General features: G+C 46.7%; 3 protein-coding genes across 3 annotated transcripts; 1 reads left to right on the forward strand and 2 right to left on the reverse strand.

Moving 5' to 3' along the window:
- Positions 1-375: 375 nt before the first annotated feature.
- LOC121592246 lies at positions 376-8183 on the reverse strand. The gene is given in 15 exon segments (XM_041913648.1): positions 376-1874; positions 1962-3458; positions 3547-3722; positions 3829-4005; positions 4132-4234; positions 4340-4624; positions 4666-5541; positions 5612-5760; positions 5835-5933; positions 5936-6010; positions 6090-6240; positions 6320-6410; positions 6495-7500; positions 7503-7545; positions 7826-8183. Coding segments are annotated over 15 exon segments (5862 nt in total). The 5' UTR covers positions 7877-8183; the 3' UTR covers positions 376-791.
- A 307-nt stretch (positions 8184-8490) lies between these two features.
- On the forward strand, positions 8491-9097 carry LOC121592808 (U6 snRNA-associated Sm-like protein LSm2). Its single transcript, XM_041914607.1, is given in 4 exon segments — positions 8491-8590; positions 8655-8722; positions 8850-8956; positions 8959-9097. Coding segments are annotated over 4 exon segments (285 nt in total). The 5' UTR covers positions 8491-8587; the 3' UTR covers positions 9066-9097.
- Positions 9098-13030: 3933 nt separating this feature from the next.
- On the reverse strand, positions 13031-17809 carry LOC121594444. The gene is made up of 2 exons (XM_041917691.1): positions 15912-17809; positions 13031-13350 (listed from the first exon to the last, which is right to left on the reverse strand). Exons 1-2 carry the CDS (start codon positions 16341-16343, stop codon positions 13333-13335), a joined length of 450 nt encoding a protein of 149 aa, XP_041773625.1. The 5' UTR covers positions 16344-17809; the 3' UTR covers positions 13031-13332.
- Positions 17810-18219: the final 410 nt, after the last annotated feature.

The following is an 18219-nucleotide window of genomic DNA, read 5'->3' on the forward strand; positions in this document are numbered from 1 at the left end:
CCATCCTTTCCTAAGCGCTTGCTCTAATGGCTAAACCAAACGTGTTCTACACGTTCACCGAGTGAGTGTGTGTGTTTTTATGTCAAGGGAGCCAGTTTTGCATCTGATAGAGTTGATCCGTTTTTTTACTCAAAGCATCGAGATTTAAATAAAATCTAAAATAAGGTGTGTTAATCGGAAAACCGTTTCATAACAAAAAAAAAAAAAAACTAATTCTGTTCCTGATTAAAAAGAACACATCACTAGTAGTGCAGTAGGTGCTAAAATTAAGCTAAAGTTTGTAATTTAGTTCGCAGTTTTAGATTAATGTTTGTTTACCACATTTCCCAGCACTTTGTTCTTTTTGTCCAAATTGTCGCCTTTCGTCGTTATCGGTACATGCCAAATTTAATATAGTTTCTGTTGACAGCACTTAAATGTGCCGACCGACGGAATTGTACGTCGTTGAGCGAGCATTAATCGAGCGAAAAGAATGAATAAAGTTCGATGGTAGCCTCCTCTGTACGGTACACACTTAATGTAATGTAACGATACCAAACTTGGACGACCGTCACGATCATTCATTAGATGATGACGCGACGAACGGTCGACCTCTAAAGCATTATCGTTATAGTTAACAAGGTACAACACACCGGAACGTTTTGGGTGCAATATAAAATGGGAATGTTTGCAGTTTACAATTTGACTAAATGAGCAAACGTACGAACGTGCTAAAGGTCGGCTTAGCACTGTAATGTGTATAGGTAGGCGGACACGACGATTAGGAAGAGAAGGAAAAGCTACGTTCGCTATTACACGTACTGAAAGGACTGTTGCAGATAGTCGATCGATTCCGTGAAACTGTCGACAAAGGGTAGATTGTTCGGCGTTTTCGCGATATCCGCGGGCAATGCGGAAGGATTTGCACCAGCATTGGCATGATCGGATGCGTTCTGGGAGGGATTAAAACTCATACCGGGCTGTTGGGGAGGTTGTTGTTGCTGCTGCTGCTGCTGCTGCTGGCCGGGTACGCCAGCATGTGCTGGATTGTGATGTGCCATATGAGTGGGACCACCGCCAGACAAACTGCCACCACCACCACCGCTTCCACTGGGCACTTGCCCGGGTGGTCCGGGTGCGTGCGGATGATGTTGCATCATCTGGGGATGATGTGGTAGATGGGCGTTGTACTGTTGTTGCATTTGCTGCTGCTGCTGCAAGTGGTGCTGATGATGAGGATGATGCGGACTGGGAGTTTGCTGTGCCGAATGTCCATGGCTATGCTGCATCTGGCCATGGCCATGAGGGATTCCCATCGAATGGCCCATCGTACCAGTATGATGAGAATGTGGTACCTGCTGATGTGCCCCGTGATGATCTGGAAAATATTGCTGCTGCTGCTGTTGCTGCTGGTGTTGCTGATGATGGTGCTGGTTCACCATTTGGCCTGGCTCTACGCCCGGCAGCATCTGCGCGTGACTGTGCGATGGATGTTGTTGTTTGTGAAAATGGGTTCCTTTCGCATGCGGCTGCTGCTGTTGCTGATGTAGCTGTTGTTGATGCTGCTGCTGCTGCTGTTGTTGATGGTGCTGATGATGTTGTACTTGCTGTGACGTTAACGCAGGCGATTGAGCAGACTGTCCTCTCGATTGTGGATGAGTATCGGAACTGGTACGTGGTGTGGAAACCATTTCATAGCCTTGCTGCTGCTGCTGTTGTTGCGACTGCTGTTGCTGCGTCTGCTGTTGTTCGAAGTTACTGTTGCTACTGCCCATCATTTCTAAATTGTTTAAAATGTTCCCTAGACTGTTGTAAGCACCAACAGTGCTGCCCGTATTTGTACCGCTTCCTTCGTCTTGGAATTCCATCTTCATCATGTTCGCATTCCACATGTCCTGAAAGTGCAAATTAAATTGTTTACAATTGGGCTCTAATGCTCTAAAACAATTTACTTCAATTAAGAAAAGGCAACATTTTCTTACCTGATATCCCATCATTTCTTGGCTGTTCATATTCATCATGTGCTGTTGTTGTTGTTGCTGCTGCTGCTGCTGCTGCTGATGGGTGTGTTGTTCTTGCACAGATTTATTTTGCAGCCCAGCAACTTGCGCGTGATGAGAATGATGAGGAAGATGTTGCTGCTGCTGTTGCTGTTGAAGCTGTGACTGTTGTGCATGCTGATGTTGTAGATGCTGCTGTGCATGATGGGGAGATTGGTGCTGCAGTTGTTGGGGTGAAAGGAAGCCAGCCGTTGTGTTGCCACCCCCCACTCCTGGACTTCCGGCCGAACTAGGCTCGTGCATTGCGTTGTAGTATTTGTTGGCGGTAGCACTTTTCATCGTCCCGCTACCAGAGGCCGCCTGCGGTTGTCCTGCCGACCCACTTATTAGGCCTGGTTCAGCATTGGTCGGAGTTCCCATCTCCATGCTTTGCCAATCGAACGCATTATTCATCTGTCCATAGCCGTAGGGAATGTTGGTTGTGCTGCCGCTTGCCGTTCCGCTGGTTCCTGGCACCGCTGTGTCTCCCATTCGGTATGCCATAGACACAGATTGTTGTTCGGGAGTGGCTGCCGATGCCGTGCCGCCGGAGCGGCCACTGTAGTGAAGCCCCGCAGAACTGCCCGGATTGCCCATTCCGATAAACTGAGCTTGAGCGGCATGGTGGTGAGCATGGGCTTGTGAATGATGTTGCACTAGCTGAGCTTGTGGTTGTTGCTGTGTGGGCTGTTGCTGCGGTTGCTGTTGCTGTTGCTGTTGTTGGAGATGATGCTGATGATGATGATGATGAGGATGATGAGGGCCGCTGGAAGCGACGACACCCGCACCAGGCGGTCCCAGCACACTGTTGTAGTTCATTCCACTAGCATCGTAAGGATTGTAAGGTATATTAGCACCAACGCTACCATTGTTAATACCACTCATTCCTGTGCTGCTGCCAGCGCTGCTCGTTCTCGACGGAGGCACCACCATCATACCGCCAGCGGATGATCGACCGTCTGTTTTCAGCCCAGCTGCAGGATTTCCCATCGCCATCATCGGGTTCGAGCCGCCCATCTGGCCCATCACATTCGACTGCCCTCCCGCCGGCATTGTCACACCCGGCAGTGGATCCGGATGGTGCATTGCTTTCTCCATGCCTTTCAGCGCACCGGAGCTACCCGGAGCATTGGACGTTCCTGACGCCATTGTGCCCGGCAGCAGCTTGACTACGCCTGGCATACCGACACCGGCACCGACCTTATCCGCCATTGGCTCGTGGGCCAACACATTGCCTACAGGTACGGGAACAGTCGACAGCCCGGCCGGGTGTGCCATCTTTTTGTGCTTCGCCAGGTTTGCCGCCGTCCGGAATGCTTCCTTGCAACCGTCGATCGGGCATCGGAAAGCGGCCTCCTCTTCGTGGCACAGTTTATGGCGTTTGAGCGATCGACGGGCAGCAAAGAGCTTGTTGCAAATGTTACATTTGTATTTTTTGTCCTGTTGAAAAAAAAAAAAAAAGAAAATGGTTTTAATCAGGAGTTTGCCCTGTCGCTGTTGAATTCCAATTTCATCCAGTTTCACCTACCATCGAATGGGCTATTTTGATATGTTCCTTTAGTGCTTCCTGCGTGAGGAAGGACGAGGCGCAGTGCTCACAGATGATGGACCGATCCGTCACCGTCTGGTGCACCAGCTGATGCTTGTCGTAGTCCTGTTTCAATATGAAAACCTTCGAGCACTGTTCACAAGCAAACCAAACGTCTGTGGAGGGATGAAGGAGAAGAAACAAAAATCCAAAATGAACCTTACGGGTATTAGCTACGTGTTGCACAGTGCCGACAACGGCAGTGCCACCGGACTAACGTACCATTTTTGTGACACTTCAGCATGTGCTGGTAAACTTTTAGGTTGGAGTTGAATATTGCACTACATATTTCACACGCTATGCTTTCGGTGTGATGGTTTGTTTTGTGAATGTGCCGATCGAGCTGCGCTCCCGTAGCGAACACTAGATTGCATGTTTTACAATTTAACCGCAGCAGCTCTGAAACATAGTGAAAAAAAGGGGAAAAAAAAAATTTCATGCAACTGCTGTTATAACCGCAGGGGATTTTGTTTTGTTTCGTTTTTTATAGCGATCGTCGTCGTACTTTGTTCGGGTGATCTTTACCATCCTTGGCCGCAAAATGGTCCTGCACATGAAGATGGTACTGTTGTGCATTTATGAAGTTGGTTTCATCGCAGTGCTCACACATAAAGTTACCCTCCGGCAGCTACACGACGGGAAAGAAAATGAAAAAAAAGGAAATTATTTTGGATCAACATAATAATCCTCCCATATTGACTATGCAGGATAAATTAACGCTACCAGCACTTACAGGGAAACGCCTCGTGCCGCCTGTTAAGCTGCCACTGCCCATAAAGCTGCCCGCTGTGCTGGCCATCGGATTTGCCATTGGTCCAATCCCATGATGGTGTGCTGTGGGGTGTTGAAGGTTCTGATGATTCTGCAGGTGATGGTGTCCACCGTCCATAAAGCTACCCGTCGTGGCCGCCAGTGGATCCTGTAACGGTTGCATACCACTAACGACACTACCGGGAAGTGCTGCCGATCGGTGCGCCGTCGCTGTCCCTGCACCAAACTCGAGATTCTGCCACCCACCCCGAGGTGTTGTGGTTGTTGTTGATGTTGTAGCTGTTGCTGTTGTAGCTGTAGCTGTTGTTGCTGTTGCTGTTGTTGCTGCTGCTGTTGCTGCTGTTGTTGTTGCTGTTGTTGTTGTTGTTGTTGCTGCTGCTGTTGCTGCTGTTGTTGTTGCTGCTGTTGTTGTTGCTGCTGTTGTTGTTGCTGCTGTTGTTGCTGCTGCTGCTGTTGTTGCTGCTGTTGTTGCAGCTGCAGCGACTGCTGCTGTTTGTTCGTACCAAAGCTGATGGCAGGGTCGTTGAACGTACCGCTGCTTTGCTGCATGCCCGTAACGGAGCAGGTTAGGGCGGATGGGCGCTGACCCGCCAGGGCGCTACTGCTAGCGGTAAGCGCGCCCGGCACGCTACCGTCACTGCCCGCCGAACCCATCGCTGCTGCCAGCGCCGGTGTCGACGTTCCTGCGGTCGTGTCGGAAAACTCGTAATTAAACGACGACAAATTGTCGCTAAAGTTGGTGCTACTATCGCCGAGCGACTTTTCGCTGCTTCCAAGCGATTTTTTCAACGTGCTGCTGCCAATACCCTTCAGCGAATCGCACGAGCCTCCACCCATCGTCGCAACGTCACCGTGCGTGATGAAGTCCGTGCTGGCCGAGCTGGGATCGGCCGATGAGGCAGTGGCCGTGCTTGTGCCCGCCCCAGCAGCGGCCGCCGCCGCCGCCGCAGCCGCTTTCGCTTTCTGCAGTCGCTTTGACGGCGGATCGATGTGATGGGCGGTCTTCATGTGGCGGGCAAGGTGCGATTGGTTTTTGTACGATTCCTTGCAGTTTTCCACCGTACAGCGGAAGGCGCGCTCATCCGAATGGCAAAGTTTATGGCGTTTGAGAGACCGTTTGGCGGCGAACAGCTTGTTGCAGATATTGCACTCGAATTTGTTTTCCTACAAATTAAAAGCGTTGTTTGATATCCTTGTTTTCGTGACCAATCAGTCCCGATGATTTGCAACTTACCGGAACGGAATGTGATAGTTTGATGTGCTCATGTAGGGAGGGCTGCGACAGAAAGGAGGCTCCGCACTGCTCACAGGTGAAGGCTTTGTCCGTAACACTCGTTCCCTGCAGCAGCAAACTTCTCTCTAAGGTAGCTTTCTGAGTAAACACTGAAAACGCGAAAAGGAAGCGGGCGCCGTGTTAAAGGCATATCTTTATAAATTCTTTACCTCTGCTCGCTTACCGTTGTGATGAGTGCGGCTGACGTGCTGGCTGAGCTTGATACTGTTACAAAATATTGCACCACAAATGTCGCACACCAAACCTTCCGCCTGGTGGTTGGTTTCTGGATGTGCTTTTCGAGATATTTTTGATTGTTAAAAACGATACCGCATGTTTTACAGCTGTACTTGTGAGTTTCTGAAATGATAGGGAGTGGAATCAAAGAGTTCACATCGATGCACTCACTGGTACCGAAAGCTAAACTTAGCATACTTACTTTTACAGTTTTGCTCCGCTACCCTATCCTTGCTTATAAAATGACCCTGGACGTGTATCTGATACTGTTGATTTCGCGTGAAGGTTTCCCCGCAGTGCTCACATATGTGAGGCCGGTTTTTGTGATAGATTCGATTGTGTTCAACGATTTCCTGCAAGAAAGTATGTGCAACATTTTTCGACATTATTCACTCCGTTTGCTCCTGGAATACACGTGTGAGCAATCATTACCTCTGAGGTTACTCCTCGCTGTTTGCCACAATCGGGACAAAATCCCGGATGGTGGCTGAAGTGGATGACAAGAGATTTGCGTTTCCTATAGCTGCGGCGGGATGAGAAAGGAACGTTTATAATAACACACACAATCAACAATGCGATCAGTAGAATATGCACAAAACACACACACACACCTTTATCACAAAGTAAGCACTGGTACACCTGTTCCTTGTTGCGCTCGTGCGAAACCATGCTGGAATCGTTCGTGTCCAGCGTGTTGGTGTCGGACGACAGCATCAGGGAGGTGTTGTTGGTGGATGATTCCTCCTCCGAGAAGATTTCGTTCGAATTGTCTATCGAGTCGTCTTCCTTCATCAGCAGAAGGTCCTCGTCGTCCTCGTCCTTGATCTCCTCGAAGCAGTGATCGTCTGCGATGGAGTACGGCGTGTCGAAGTCGAACTCCTCCTTCTTGATGTACGTGGCAGGTGGCGAGTGCGACGAACCGCTTCCGTAGCAAATGGCGGGAAGGGAAGTGCGCACCGTGACCGTGGTTAGGGCGGGCCGTTTCCGTACAAATATTTGCTCGTTTTTGTAGATTTTCCACGCGGGAAAGATGCTTTGTTCGAACATGTTGAACAGTAGCTTAAAATCGTGATTGGCGATCATACGAACCAGCGCACGATTCATCCGAACGTTCCCCAGCCATCGATTTGCGCCCCCAGCTCGCTGTCCCGCCTTGAGTAACGTTCCACCTCTGCTGCTGTACTCTGGCCCTAGCCGCACGCTGCCGGTCAGTGGCAGACCGTCGAACAGGTTGCCCCGCAGTAGCTTCCCCCGAAGGTCCCAGGGAGCTAGCGGAGGTTCGCGGGTGCGATACGGGTGCATCAACAACAAACCATCGCTACCGAGCGAGAGATCCGTGCAGCGGACGCTGGTGCTGGTGTCGATGTCGAGACAGACCTTGCCCGCGAGGTCGCCACCAAACGAGGACACGGTCGTGCGGCCGGTGGCGACCGACAGGGACGAGCCGGACGCTGGCGCGCTGCGCGTCTTCAGCAGGTTCACCACAATCACATTTTCGATATTGTTCAACTCTTTGAGTATTGCTGGTTTGTAGAGACGCTCCTGGCAATCATTGTACAGGAACTTGACGTACAGCTTGATGGCCGAGATGAGAAACAGCAGCGCCTGGTATTATCGTCTGACTGTAGACATTTCAGCGTTTTGATCAGCGCTTTGACCTGGTACGCGGGAAGGACGCAAGTGATGGCAGCACGCACAGCGGCGGGGCGAATTTTCGACAGCAGAGAACATTTGGCCACAGACATATTGTGCAATGGACGCGCCAATCGTGGTAACGCACCGACGGAACACACAAAGGGAGAGAGAGAAAAAAACAGCGTAGCATTAGCTGGGGGGAACTGGTTGGAGTGTTGCAGACCCAATTTACGAGCCACTGAGGGCATCATCGACCCGTCTCGGGAGTGGCCAGCGGAAATGAGGCCATTCGCCAGCACCTACCTGTATCTGGAACGCATGTGCCCGTGTCCGGTGCTGCATTTTCACTTCCATTTAGGCCGGGAAATAGTAAGAAAATTAAAATTTTCTTTGATTGTTTACCAAAATCCTATTCTTTGACATATTGCTTTTCAGAGTTTTTTGCTGCTTGACTTCTTTTTTATTTGTCAATTTCTGATGCGAAGAAGCAAGGTCAGTATGTGACCAGGCTGGACCATTGTATCGCGAATTGACAGGACACGATGGAAAACGTACTTCAAATGCCAATGACAGTTTGGCGCAACAAATAGCCGTCGAAATGGGGTTTTGTGTTAATTATTTATGAAGGAGTTTTCCTTATGCTTTGCTAAAGGAAAGGAATCTTAAAAAAAATTATAAAGAAGGTGACCATTTAAAACAAAATCGGGAACAAAAATTCGTTTGAATCTTAACTTATCGTTTTAATGTCAATTCGTATACAGTTCCTATGAAAGAGGGGATTGGATAATTATTAAATTATTCTACATATTGTTCTTATTTTATTCCTGTACTGTTATTTCTCGCACAAATTAAATGAAATAAATTAATAAAACATAAAAGATGGGCGAAATTTATTTGAACGATGTTAAAAATTAATTGAAAAAAAAAAATCGATGATTGCTGTCAAGTGGTACAGAAATGGACGGACCTGGGCCATGCGTTGTAATGCCATTTGCGCCAATGTCGGCAAAGTACAAAACAAAGCCTCATCGTTCGAGACTGTAGGAACTTTAATCTTTAATTAAGATGGTAAATAGAACATTTTAATGAGGTGTAAAGAAAAAACTAACCAACTATTGTTTGTTGTTTGTAGCTATTCTATTCCTTTTTCAAATCTCTCGTCGGGAAGGATGTCGTCGTCGAACTGAAAAATGACCTGAGGTAAGCATAGGCCCCAGTGCTTGCAGTGTCCATTTGCAGAGCAAGTTTGGCTTGCCGGCATATGCGAGATAATTTAGCTCTTTTATTTCGTGTCCATCTTTCTGATCCCAAATGTGTGTCGTTGCAGTATTTGTGGAACGCTACATTCGGTTGATCAGTATCTAAACATAAAGCTCACAGACATCAGCGTGACCGATCCGGAAAAGTATCCACATATGCTGTCGGTAAAGAATTGTTCATCCGAGGTTCGGTCGTACGGTACGTACAGCTACCAGGAGACGAAGTGGACACACAGCTGCTGCAAGACGCAGCTCGAAAAGAAGCTGTAACAAGTGTACGATAAGTAAAGGCAACGCGTGAAGTTGTGTAAACTCGGAGTAAGTGTGCTATTTTTACGTAAAGAGTATGTGGAACATAGCCATGATGACACGCGTCGAATGGAAGGGAAGACTGTTCAAGGAGATTTTAGATTTTTTTTTGATGATCGGAAGGGGTCCATCGGCGAAATACATGTTCCCGCCTGGGAGTATGTAAAGCACAGGAGGAGTTGGAAGCAAAATTTTTAGACAGACTCCATGAAGCTTTTCAACGGAAGAGCTTAACCAACCGGCTTATGCCAAAGCGAAAACTTTTGGAAATTAAGCATTATGAATGCATGTCAAGAATCCTACATTCTTCATTTGAGTACTTGATTAAGGAGCTCAAGTGATGCGAAAATGGACACGGATATTGCGTAAGCAGCGATTAACACGGCGATGGGATTAACACAGTATTTGGTGTTGAATCGAAACGGAATGGAAGAAATTAATCGACCTATAATGTACTATGACCAATGAACTTCAACGACCCTCTTCAAATGATCAATCCTTGAATCTTTGCCTTTTGCCAAATCCGCTATATGAACCTCTAAAGACGTCCGTTCTTGCTGGTGAGTATTGGGAACTATGAGAACACCACGAAAGTATCTACTAGATCGTTCCACATTTTCTTCGCTGTGGTCTTTTCTTGTATACATCCTAAGTACTCATCTGAAATGAAACTCCCCAGCAACGACTTGTCCTTGGTCCATTTCCTCGAACGTGGCCACTTCACTAGCTTCTGTTGGAAAATCCTTTACGACTGCGTCCTATACCTTCGAGGTTTTAAATACACTTCGATCCTAAACTTCCAGGTGTCGTAGCCTGTTCCGGAAAACTATGGGATTCCGTGAATCGCCACTTCTTTCTGCTTGGCTGGGCCCATAACCTAGAGACGTCCGTTCTTGTGGTGTTTTTTACAACTAACTATTGGTACATGCTATTACAGACTACTGCGATCTGCCTTTGCGATTTGTCAACTACGCGTTTGCTAGATCTACAATAACCTCGATTAACAGTTCGTTCTACAGTGAACCCTCTCTTATTTGACGCCTCTCTAATTTAATGTTCAGTCCCTTGATTTCCAACACATTTTTGTCCCTCTCATTTGGAAAACCTCTGAAATCTATATACCTCTTATTTGTGTATGGTGTTGCCATGGTTTGCAAGAAATATACTCCCACCACGTCGTGGCAACACCAAATCTGGCTGGTTCGACGATGAATGCAGACAAGTGACCGAACGTAAGAATACTGCATACGAGCAATGCACCACGGCATAGAACGCGGGCATGCGCAGAGGTTCACGGCTTAGACGCGAAGAGAAACGAGTTCACCGCTCCCAGAAGCATGCTTGGAAGACAAAACATGCGGGAATCGAGCTCAACCAGAGAGGGTACGGACCGACACGAAAGTTACCAAGCGATAGCCGGTCCCCGAAACAACGTTGTACCTAAGGTAATGCTTGTCGCAACAAAGGATGGAGATTGGTCAGTACCCAGCCAGAGCCGTCACTCTCTTGCGGTGGGCTCAGTACTTTGATAGAACTATCTACTCAATGACAGTTTAGCGAACAGCTAGAAGCGCCACTAGCAGATGGTGACATGCTACTGCCACCTAGCATAGACGGGCTTGCTTGTCTCTTATTCAACCTGGCGCTAGAGAGGGCCATCCGTAACTCGAGGGTGGAGACTACGGGAACCATCTTTATAAGTCAACCAGATCCTGGCATACGCTGATGATATAGACATCATTGGTCTGCGGCTCTCCTATGTAGCAGAAGCCTATCAAGGATCGAGCAGGCGGCAGAGAGCCTCGGATTGCAGAAAACGAGGCCAAAGACAAACAAACTGATGGTGGCAAAAATCAGCGGGCCCACAACAAATAATCAGAATCTACGTAGGCGTGACGTGCAGATAGGTGAACGCACTTTTGAAGTCGTCCCACAATTCACCTATCTTGGGTCAAAGGTCAGCAACGACAACAGCATGGAAGCTGAGTTGCGCGCAAGGATGCTGGCTGCCAACCGGTCATTCTACAGCCTGAAAAATCAGTTCACCTCAAAGAACCTATCGCGACGGACGAAGCTGGGACTATATAGTAGCTATATAGTACCAGTACTCACATACGCCTCTGAGACATGGACACTGTCCAAATCTGACGAAACCTCTTAGCCGCGTTCGAGAGGAAGATGCTCAGAAGGATACTTGGCCCCGTATGTGGAAGGACAATGGAGGAGCCGCTATAATGACGAGCTATACGAGATGTACGGCGACCTCACTGTCGTACAGCGTATAAAGCTCGCCAGGCTCCGGTGGGCTGGCCATGTATCGCATGGAAACGGACGACCCAGCCCGTAAAGTCTTTTTAGGCCGTCCACAAGGACAGAGGAGGCGTGGTAGGCCCAAATTGAGGTGGCAATATGGCGTGGAGGCGTCCGCCATTAAGCCGGGATAACGGACTGGCAGACGAAGGCGCGAGACCGTGAGCGGTTTCGGACACTCCTGAGGCAGGCCAAGACCGCAAAGCGGTTGTAGTGCCGGATAAGTAAGTAAGTAAGTTGCCATGGTTATTGAATAATGTATGCTCAAATTGACAATCGTGTTCGCAGTTTCCTATAGCAACAGTTCAGGCTACATACTAAATGTTATGACTCTTTCTTGTTTGTATGGACTTTTCATACACTTTCAACCTCTGTAATTTGAAACCCCCTCTCATATAAGAGAGAGTTGACTGTACTTCAGTTAAATTCAGGTCTCGTACTACAGATTAATCCCTTGAATGGCTTGACCAGCTTCAGACGAGGCAAATACTTCATTACTGCTCCTTGTGATTGGCTTGGAAATGCCTATTCCGGGATGTTTTTTTTCAGTTCATAAATTGTCTTATTCAACTTAGCCTACCATGACCCCTCTGTCTTTGTGGATGGCCTAAAAGTACTTTGCGGGCTGGGTCGTACGGTTCTATGCGTATAGCAAGGCCAGCCCAACGAAGCTTGGCAAGCTTGATACGCTACACTACAATAATAACGCCGCACATCTCGTAAAGGTCGTCGTTGACCTTTGACCCGAGATAGGCGAAATCTTGGGCGAATTGTAGTCTTTACTTCGATTATTTACCAAAGAAAGAGTCCAGCTTGAACTTGACCTGAACCTACACTGATGCTAAAACAGAACTTTTTAAACCACGCAAACTAAAAAAAAGTAGCCGTTTAGTGCTCCAAGGTCCAACACTCACAAAAATACTTCCTTTTAGTATTTTATTGAATGAGAATTCCTCAATCAAGCTTGTCGCTGGATACTTGAGTAGGATTGGAACATTAGCGTGACCGCTTAGGGTCTCTACTCGTGTTAATCCTCCACTGTCAGAAAACGTTAAATCTGATGAATTTGTTGGATCATTTGAGAGTAAGGCGCTCTAATTTCATATGAAAACATGGTCTCAAAGTTGTCTGGAAATGCCAACAGATTTGCTGACATGCATTCAGCCGGGCTAGTAATTCAACGTGACGAACGAAAAAACAAAAAAAGGCAAGTAAATGTGTAACCGGGAATATCTCTATCATCCAAATTTGTAGAGAGGTGGAATAAGTGAATATAATGAAATCCTCAAACTGTATTTCATATCACTGTATGCAGAGATGTGTAGATTACATCGGTGATACTAGTTCACAGTAGTACATATGTCTTATGTCTACGTTCTCAACTTGACTTGATGGTAAACAAAACATATACAGTCTCAGGTGATAAAACTTATATCTATTACAATACAACTTATAATCTACAAATGCTTAGACGGAGACCCGCTCACGTCTATCTCTCGGCTCGGCTCGTGGGGGAGTGACCTTTTCGTGCTCACTTCGTCTCTAGGTGACAGTCCCTGTCACCTGAGAGAAGGAGGCCCATGCAGCATCTGCATCTGTAAGGCCGGCTACACGAGGCACTCCCCAACATCCCCCCTGCTTTAATACGGTTTGTACATAGCCATCCAACGCGGCGATCTTCGTGTTCGGGAAGAACGGCGTAGAGGCTACACTGGCATCGCAGACTCACTATGCATGTCTTCCGGGAATGTTTCCGAACGTATGGCAATCTCTCTTGATGGTGGTGGACAAGGAACCTGCGGTGTTGGCGAGCACGTAGCTGCTGCGCTTGCTAGTATCGAATCGGACGGTTGCGCGCAGACATTTGGAGCCGGATCTGGTCTGGTTATAGCCACGTTACCATCCATCAAGATACTCATATCCAAGGCACGTTTAAACGGTGTGTATGTGCTGGAAGAATTTGCAAGGGTATAAGAATTGGTGTAACGAGGATTTAACTGATTAATATGTGACCGAAATATTTTTCCTTCTTCATCGACTACTTCGTACATGACCTTCCCCATCCTGTCTTCTATAACACCTTTTTTCCATTTCCATTTGTTTTGTGCATTGACTTTCGCGTATCGCCTCGTTTGAAACAGCGAACGCGTTGTTGAGGCACGGGAGATTCTGGTTCAGATTCGGGAGGTATACGAAGCATTCCATGCAGGTACGCATTCTTCTCCCAAGCATCAGTTCCGCTGGTGGTTTGCCGTTTTCTAACTGCCTATTTGGAGAGCTTCTATACATCAATAGAAAATGTCCAGTGACTCTTGGGCCGATGCTCCTCCCTCGCTGATTTTCTTTAGCCCTCGCTTAAGAGAGTCTACGAATCGTTCCGCCTGTCCATTCGACTGGGGGTGGTAAGGAGCGGTTCTAATATGTTCTATCCCGTTGGTGGTATAGAATTCCCCAAATTCCGCACTTGAGAACTGAGTGCCATTGTCACTAACTAGTACATTCGGCATACCCAGCCTTGCGAATAATCCACGTAAAATACGAATCGTTGCTTGAGTCGTGATTTGGTCGTTTGCACTATCTCTGGCCACTTTGAAAAAGAATCGATTGCAAGGAGATAATAAAATCCATCGATTGGTCCCGCATAATCCACATGCACTCTTTGCCACGGAGCAGACGTAGTGGGCCAGGCTATTGGCGTACTATGTGGAGGAGATTTTCTGCTGCTGCGCACTGTGGACACGACTTCACTAACTCAGCTATTTCCGAGTCTAAACCAGGCCAGTAAACATAGCTTCGCGCCAGTGACTTCATACGCTGTATTCCGGGGTGTCCAGGTGTAGTTGTCTAAAAATTTCCTACGCAATGCTTCTGGAACGACCAATCGCTCTCCAAATAAGATGCATTCTCTAAGTGTGCTTAATGCTTCGCTTCGTGCCTGGAAGCTTCTCAACATTATGTCGTTTGATTTTCTCTGAGGCCAACCTTCCTGAATGTACTTTGATACTTTTGTCAACGTTGGATCTCTTTTAGTTGCTTCCCTAATATTGCTATATGTTAGCGGCATTGCTTTAGTTACGTTATCTATAATAGCATTCATGTCATTGTCTAATTCGATGCTCGCTATAACATAATCTTCTTCTGGGTGCTCGTGTTCTTCTATCAGTCGGGACAATATATCAGCGTTACCAAATTTGTTAAAATCGTTACTCGATTTTAAAATCATATTGTAGCAACGTTAAAGCCCAACTCTGGAGCCTATTTGCTGTGTGTAATTGGTATACCTGCGCGTGCACTGAAAATTCTTAACAGCGGAGCATGATCCGTTTGTAACATGTAATCTACGCCCATAAATCATGCGTTGGAACTTTGTAACAGCAAATATCACGGCTAAACCCTCGCGATCTGGCTGACTGTAGTTCATTTCTGCTTTTGTCAATGCTCTTGCTGCGTGTTGTACTACTTTCAAGGTTCCATCCTCCATGCGATGACTAAGCGTCGCTCCGACTCCTACAGAAGAAGCATCAGCAGCTACTATAATTTCTTTAGTTGGATCGTAATGTGTCAAAAGTAGATCCGATTTTAAAATTCGTTTGATCATTTGAAAAGCATTTTGACACTCAGGAGTCCACTGAAATGCCCCTTCCTTTTTCAACAACTCATCCAAGGGATACCGCAGATTGCGCATTTGTGGTACAAATCGACCGTAAAAATTGATTGCACCTAAGAAGGATCGCACCTCAGATAGCTGCTTTGGAGCTGGCATCTTGAGTATAGCCTCACCTTAGTAGGTTCTGGTCGCAAACCGTTACGATCCAAAATATGTCCTAAATACTTTATCTCCTTTTTCATAAACGTACATTTCTCTCGTCTAATCTTAAACCCATGCTCACACAGTGTGGTAAACACTGCTCGCAGATTTTGTCTGTGTGTGGTTTCATCAACTCCACCTACTACGATATCATCCAGATATGCGGCCACATCATTCAATGCCGCCAACATAGTGTCCATGAGTTGCTGGTAGGCCCCTGGCGCAGATTTTATACCGGGTGGAAGGCGATTGTATACATATAAACCCCTATGGGTATTCACGGTAAGGAGCTCGCGGCAATTTTCCTCTACCTCTACTTGGAGAAAAGCGTCTGATAGGTCTATCTGACTAAAAATTTTCGACTGTCCTAATGCGGTAAAAATGTCTTCAGGGTGCGGAATCGGATACTGATGGGGTTGCAACGCATCGTTCAGCCCCGTAGAATAGTCTCCACAGATGCGTATTGATCCGTTGGCCTTGCCACTACCACAATAGGCGCGGCCCATGACGAATAATCTACGGGGGTGATAATTCCCTCTCGCTCCAGCCGATCCAGTTCTACATTAACAGCTGGTCTCGTAGGACGAAAAACTGGAATCGCGCCTTCTTTTAGGACCTACTGGATTCTTCCTTGCTTACAGCATCCTGGTTCATCTAAAAATAGATCTTCAAAATCTTTAAAATAGTTAGAACCCATGCTCACCGAAGACAGTTGTTTGCAAACAGTTGCCAGCGGTACGTTCCAGCGGTTGAAAATGTCCATCGCATCTCTTCCAAAAAGTGAGAGGTTCTCCGAGGCCACTCGTATCACACAATCTTCGCGTTGTTGGGCTAGTGTAATTTTAGCAGTAAACTCCCCAAGTAGATTCAGCTGCTCCCCCGATGCCGTTCTTGCCATTATCGTTGATGGTTTCAACACTGGTTCCCCCATCTGTTGCCATAATCTCGATGAAGCGATGGTTATGTCTGCGCCGGTATCCACCATCTTTCTCACCTTAGTTCGATTTATCAGCACATCGATGCTTCTTCCTCGCCCGCTTCCAACTTCCATAATCGTAACGCTTCTGATCGCACTTTTTCTTCTGCTCGCGTTCCAACGAATTGCCGAGCTACAGTAGCCTTCTTTGTGTCCCATAGTGTTGCAGATGGAGTATTTATAATTTTTAAGATTGCACTTTATTGCATGATGGTCGCCTCCACACAGCCAGCAGCTTCTAGCGCGGCCATACTGATAATTTGGCTGTTGTGTGTGTTGAATACTATCGTAACCATTTTGTCTTCTACCATATTGTCGATCATTGCTCTTTGCTACTGCTCACACTTTTTCTATGGGTGTTTTTTCTATCATTGCGCTATCCATTTTCAAATTTAGTACGCGTTGGCACTCTTCCGTTAAATCTTCAATCTTCAATTCAAATCTTCAATCTCCGGCCGGTTTTCTATTAGTGAAAGAAGTCGAGTACGAATCTCTTCGTCGCTTTCGTTCCGTAACCCGCACACGAAGATGAGACACTTCAGTTGTTCTTCGCTTATTTTGCCAACCTCAAAGTCCACACACGCTCTGTTCACCCGGCAAGCAAAGGACAGATAATCCTCACTATATGCTTTAGTGGTATTCAAACACTTATAACGTCTTCTCAAAACGGACTCTTTGCTGCCAAAAAGAGCTGTGAGTTTCTTTACGGTTTCGTCGAACGTGTAATCGCGAGCATGTTTTGGCAAAATAAAACTGGCGTATCTGTTGTACTCGCTACTGCCCAACTTCCGAATTAATAGCCGCACATTTGCTGCATCATCGAGCTTCGAAGCGTTCTTAGCGAATAAATCTTCGTATCGAGAAAACCAATTCGCGAAGGTAACTCTTTCCTCTTCATCGAAGCGAAACTCTTTTATATGACCACAAAGCGAATCTAGAATTTGCTCGTGGTTTGGGGCTGGTGATGATACAAGCGGTGGTTGTGAAACATTACCTTCACGATGAATTAAAAGTAATTTGTTCATTTGCGTTTGGAGTTGCAGCACGATTTACATTACATCCGACGTTCCCGGCGTAGGTTGATGACCCGACGTTCCTGCGATTTGCGATGGCGGTACACCATTCTCGGCTGTTGGCATCTGAAATGGCGGCATCGCTGGCACTGGAGCAGGATTTGCCGGTCCTGGAGACAAAGCGTGTTGAAACCATTGCTGCGACTGCCTACGCTGCTCATCCGCCTCCTTGTCGCCTTGGCTATTCATTCTAGCCCTTTTTCGTCTCGGTGGTATTTTAAAAACACTGAACGCGAACGCACGTACACGAATAAATAAATACGACGCGCACTACGTAACCTCGGGTTCCAAATGTTGCTTTTGACGGGCACAAAACAACACGATCACTTTAAAACTCGTCACCAGATGTTATGTCTACGTTCTCAACTTGACTTGACGGTACACAAAACATATACAGTCTCAGGTGATAAAACTTATATCTATTACAATAAAACTTATAATCTACAAATGCTTAGACGGAGACCCGCTCACGTCTATCTCTCGGCTCAGCTCGTGGGGGAGTGACCTCTTCGTGCTTACTTCGTCTCTAGGTGACAGTCCCTGTCACCTGAGAGAAGGAGGCCCATGCAGCATCTGCATCTGTAAGGCCGTCTACACGAGGGCACTCCCCAACAATATGCAATAATAGATTCGAAGATTCGATTGAATCGGCCTATGACTCTACTAAAAGTTGCAACTTTTTGAGATATTTAGATATTTTTTTATATATTTTCTAAAAGCGCCAGAGGAAGATCTCTAAATGTACATTACACACTTTAGAGCTTACCTGCAAAACAAATACAAATACCTTTTTCAAACAAATACGTCATCGATAAGTAATACAAAGCAAACAATCAAGTAGTTTTTTTTTGAAATATTGTTTTTGTCTTTGTTTTTTACATATTTCACAATTGCGCTGTTAGGATTCAGTTTAGCTTCATTGCGGGATGTTGCATAGCCATCGATGACTGTCATTGTGAAAT

This window comes from Anopheles merus, chromosome 2L (genome assembly GCF_017562075.2).
Source record: "Anopheles merus strain MAF chromosome 2L, AmerM5.1, whole genome shotgun sequence".
Lineage (NCBI taxonomy): Eukaryota > Metazoa > Arthropoda > Insecta > Diptera > Culicidae > Anopheles > Anopheles merus.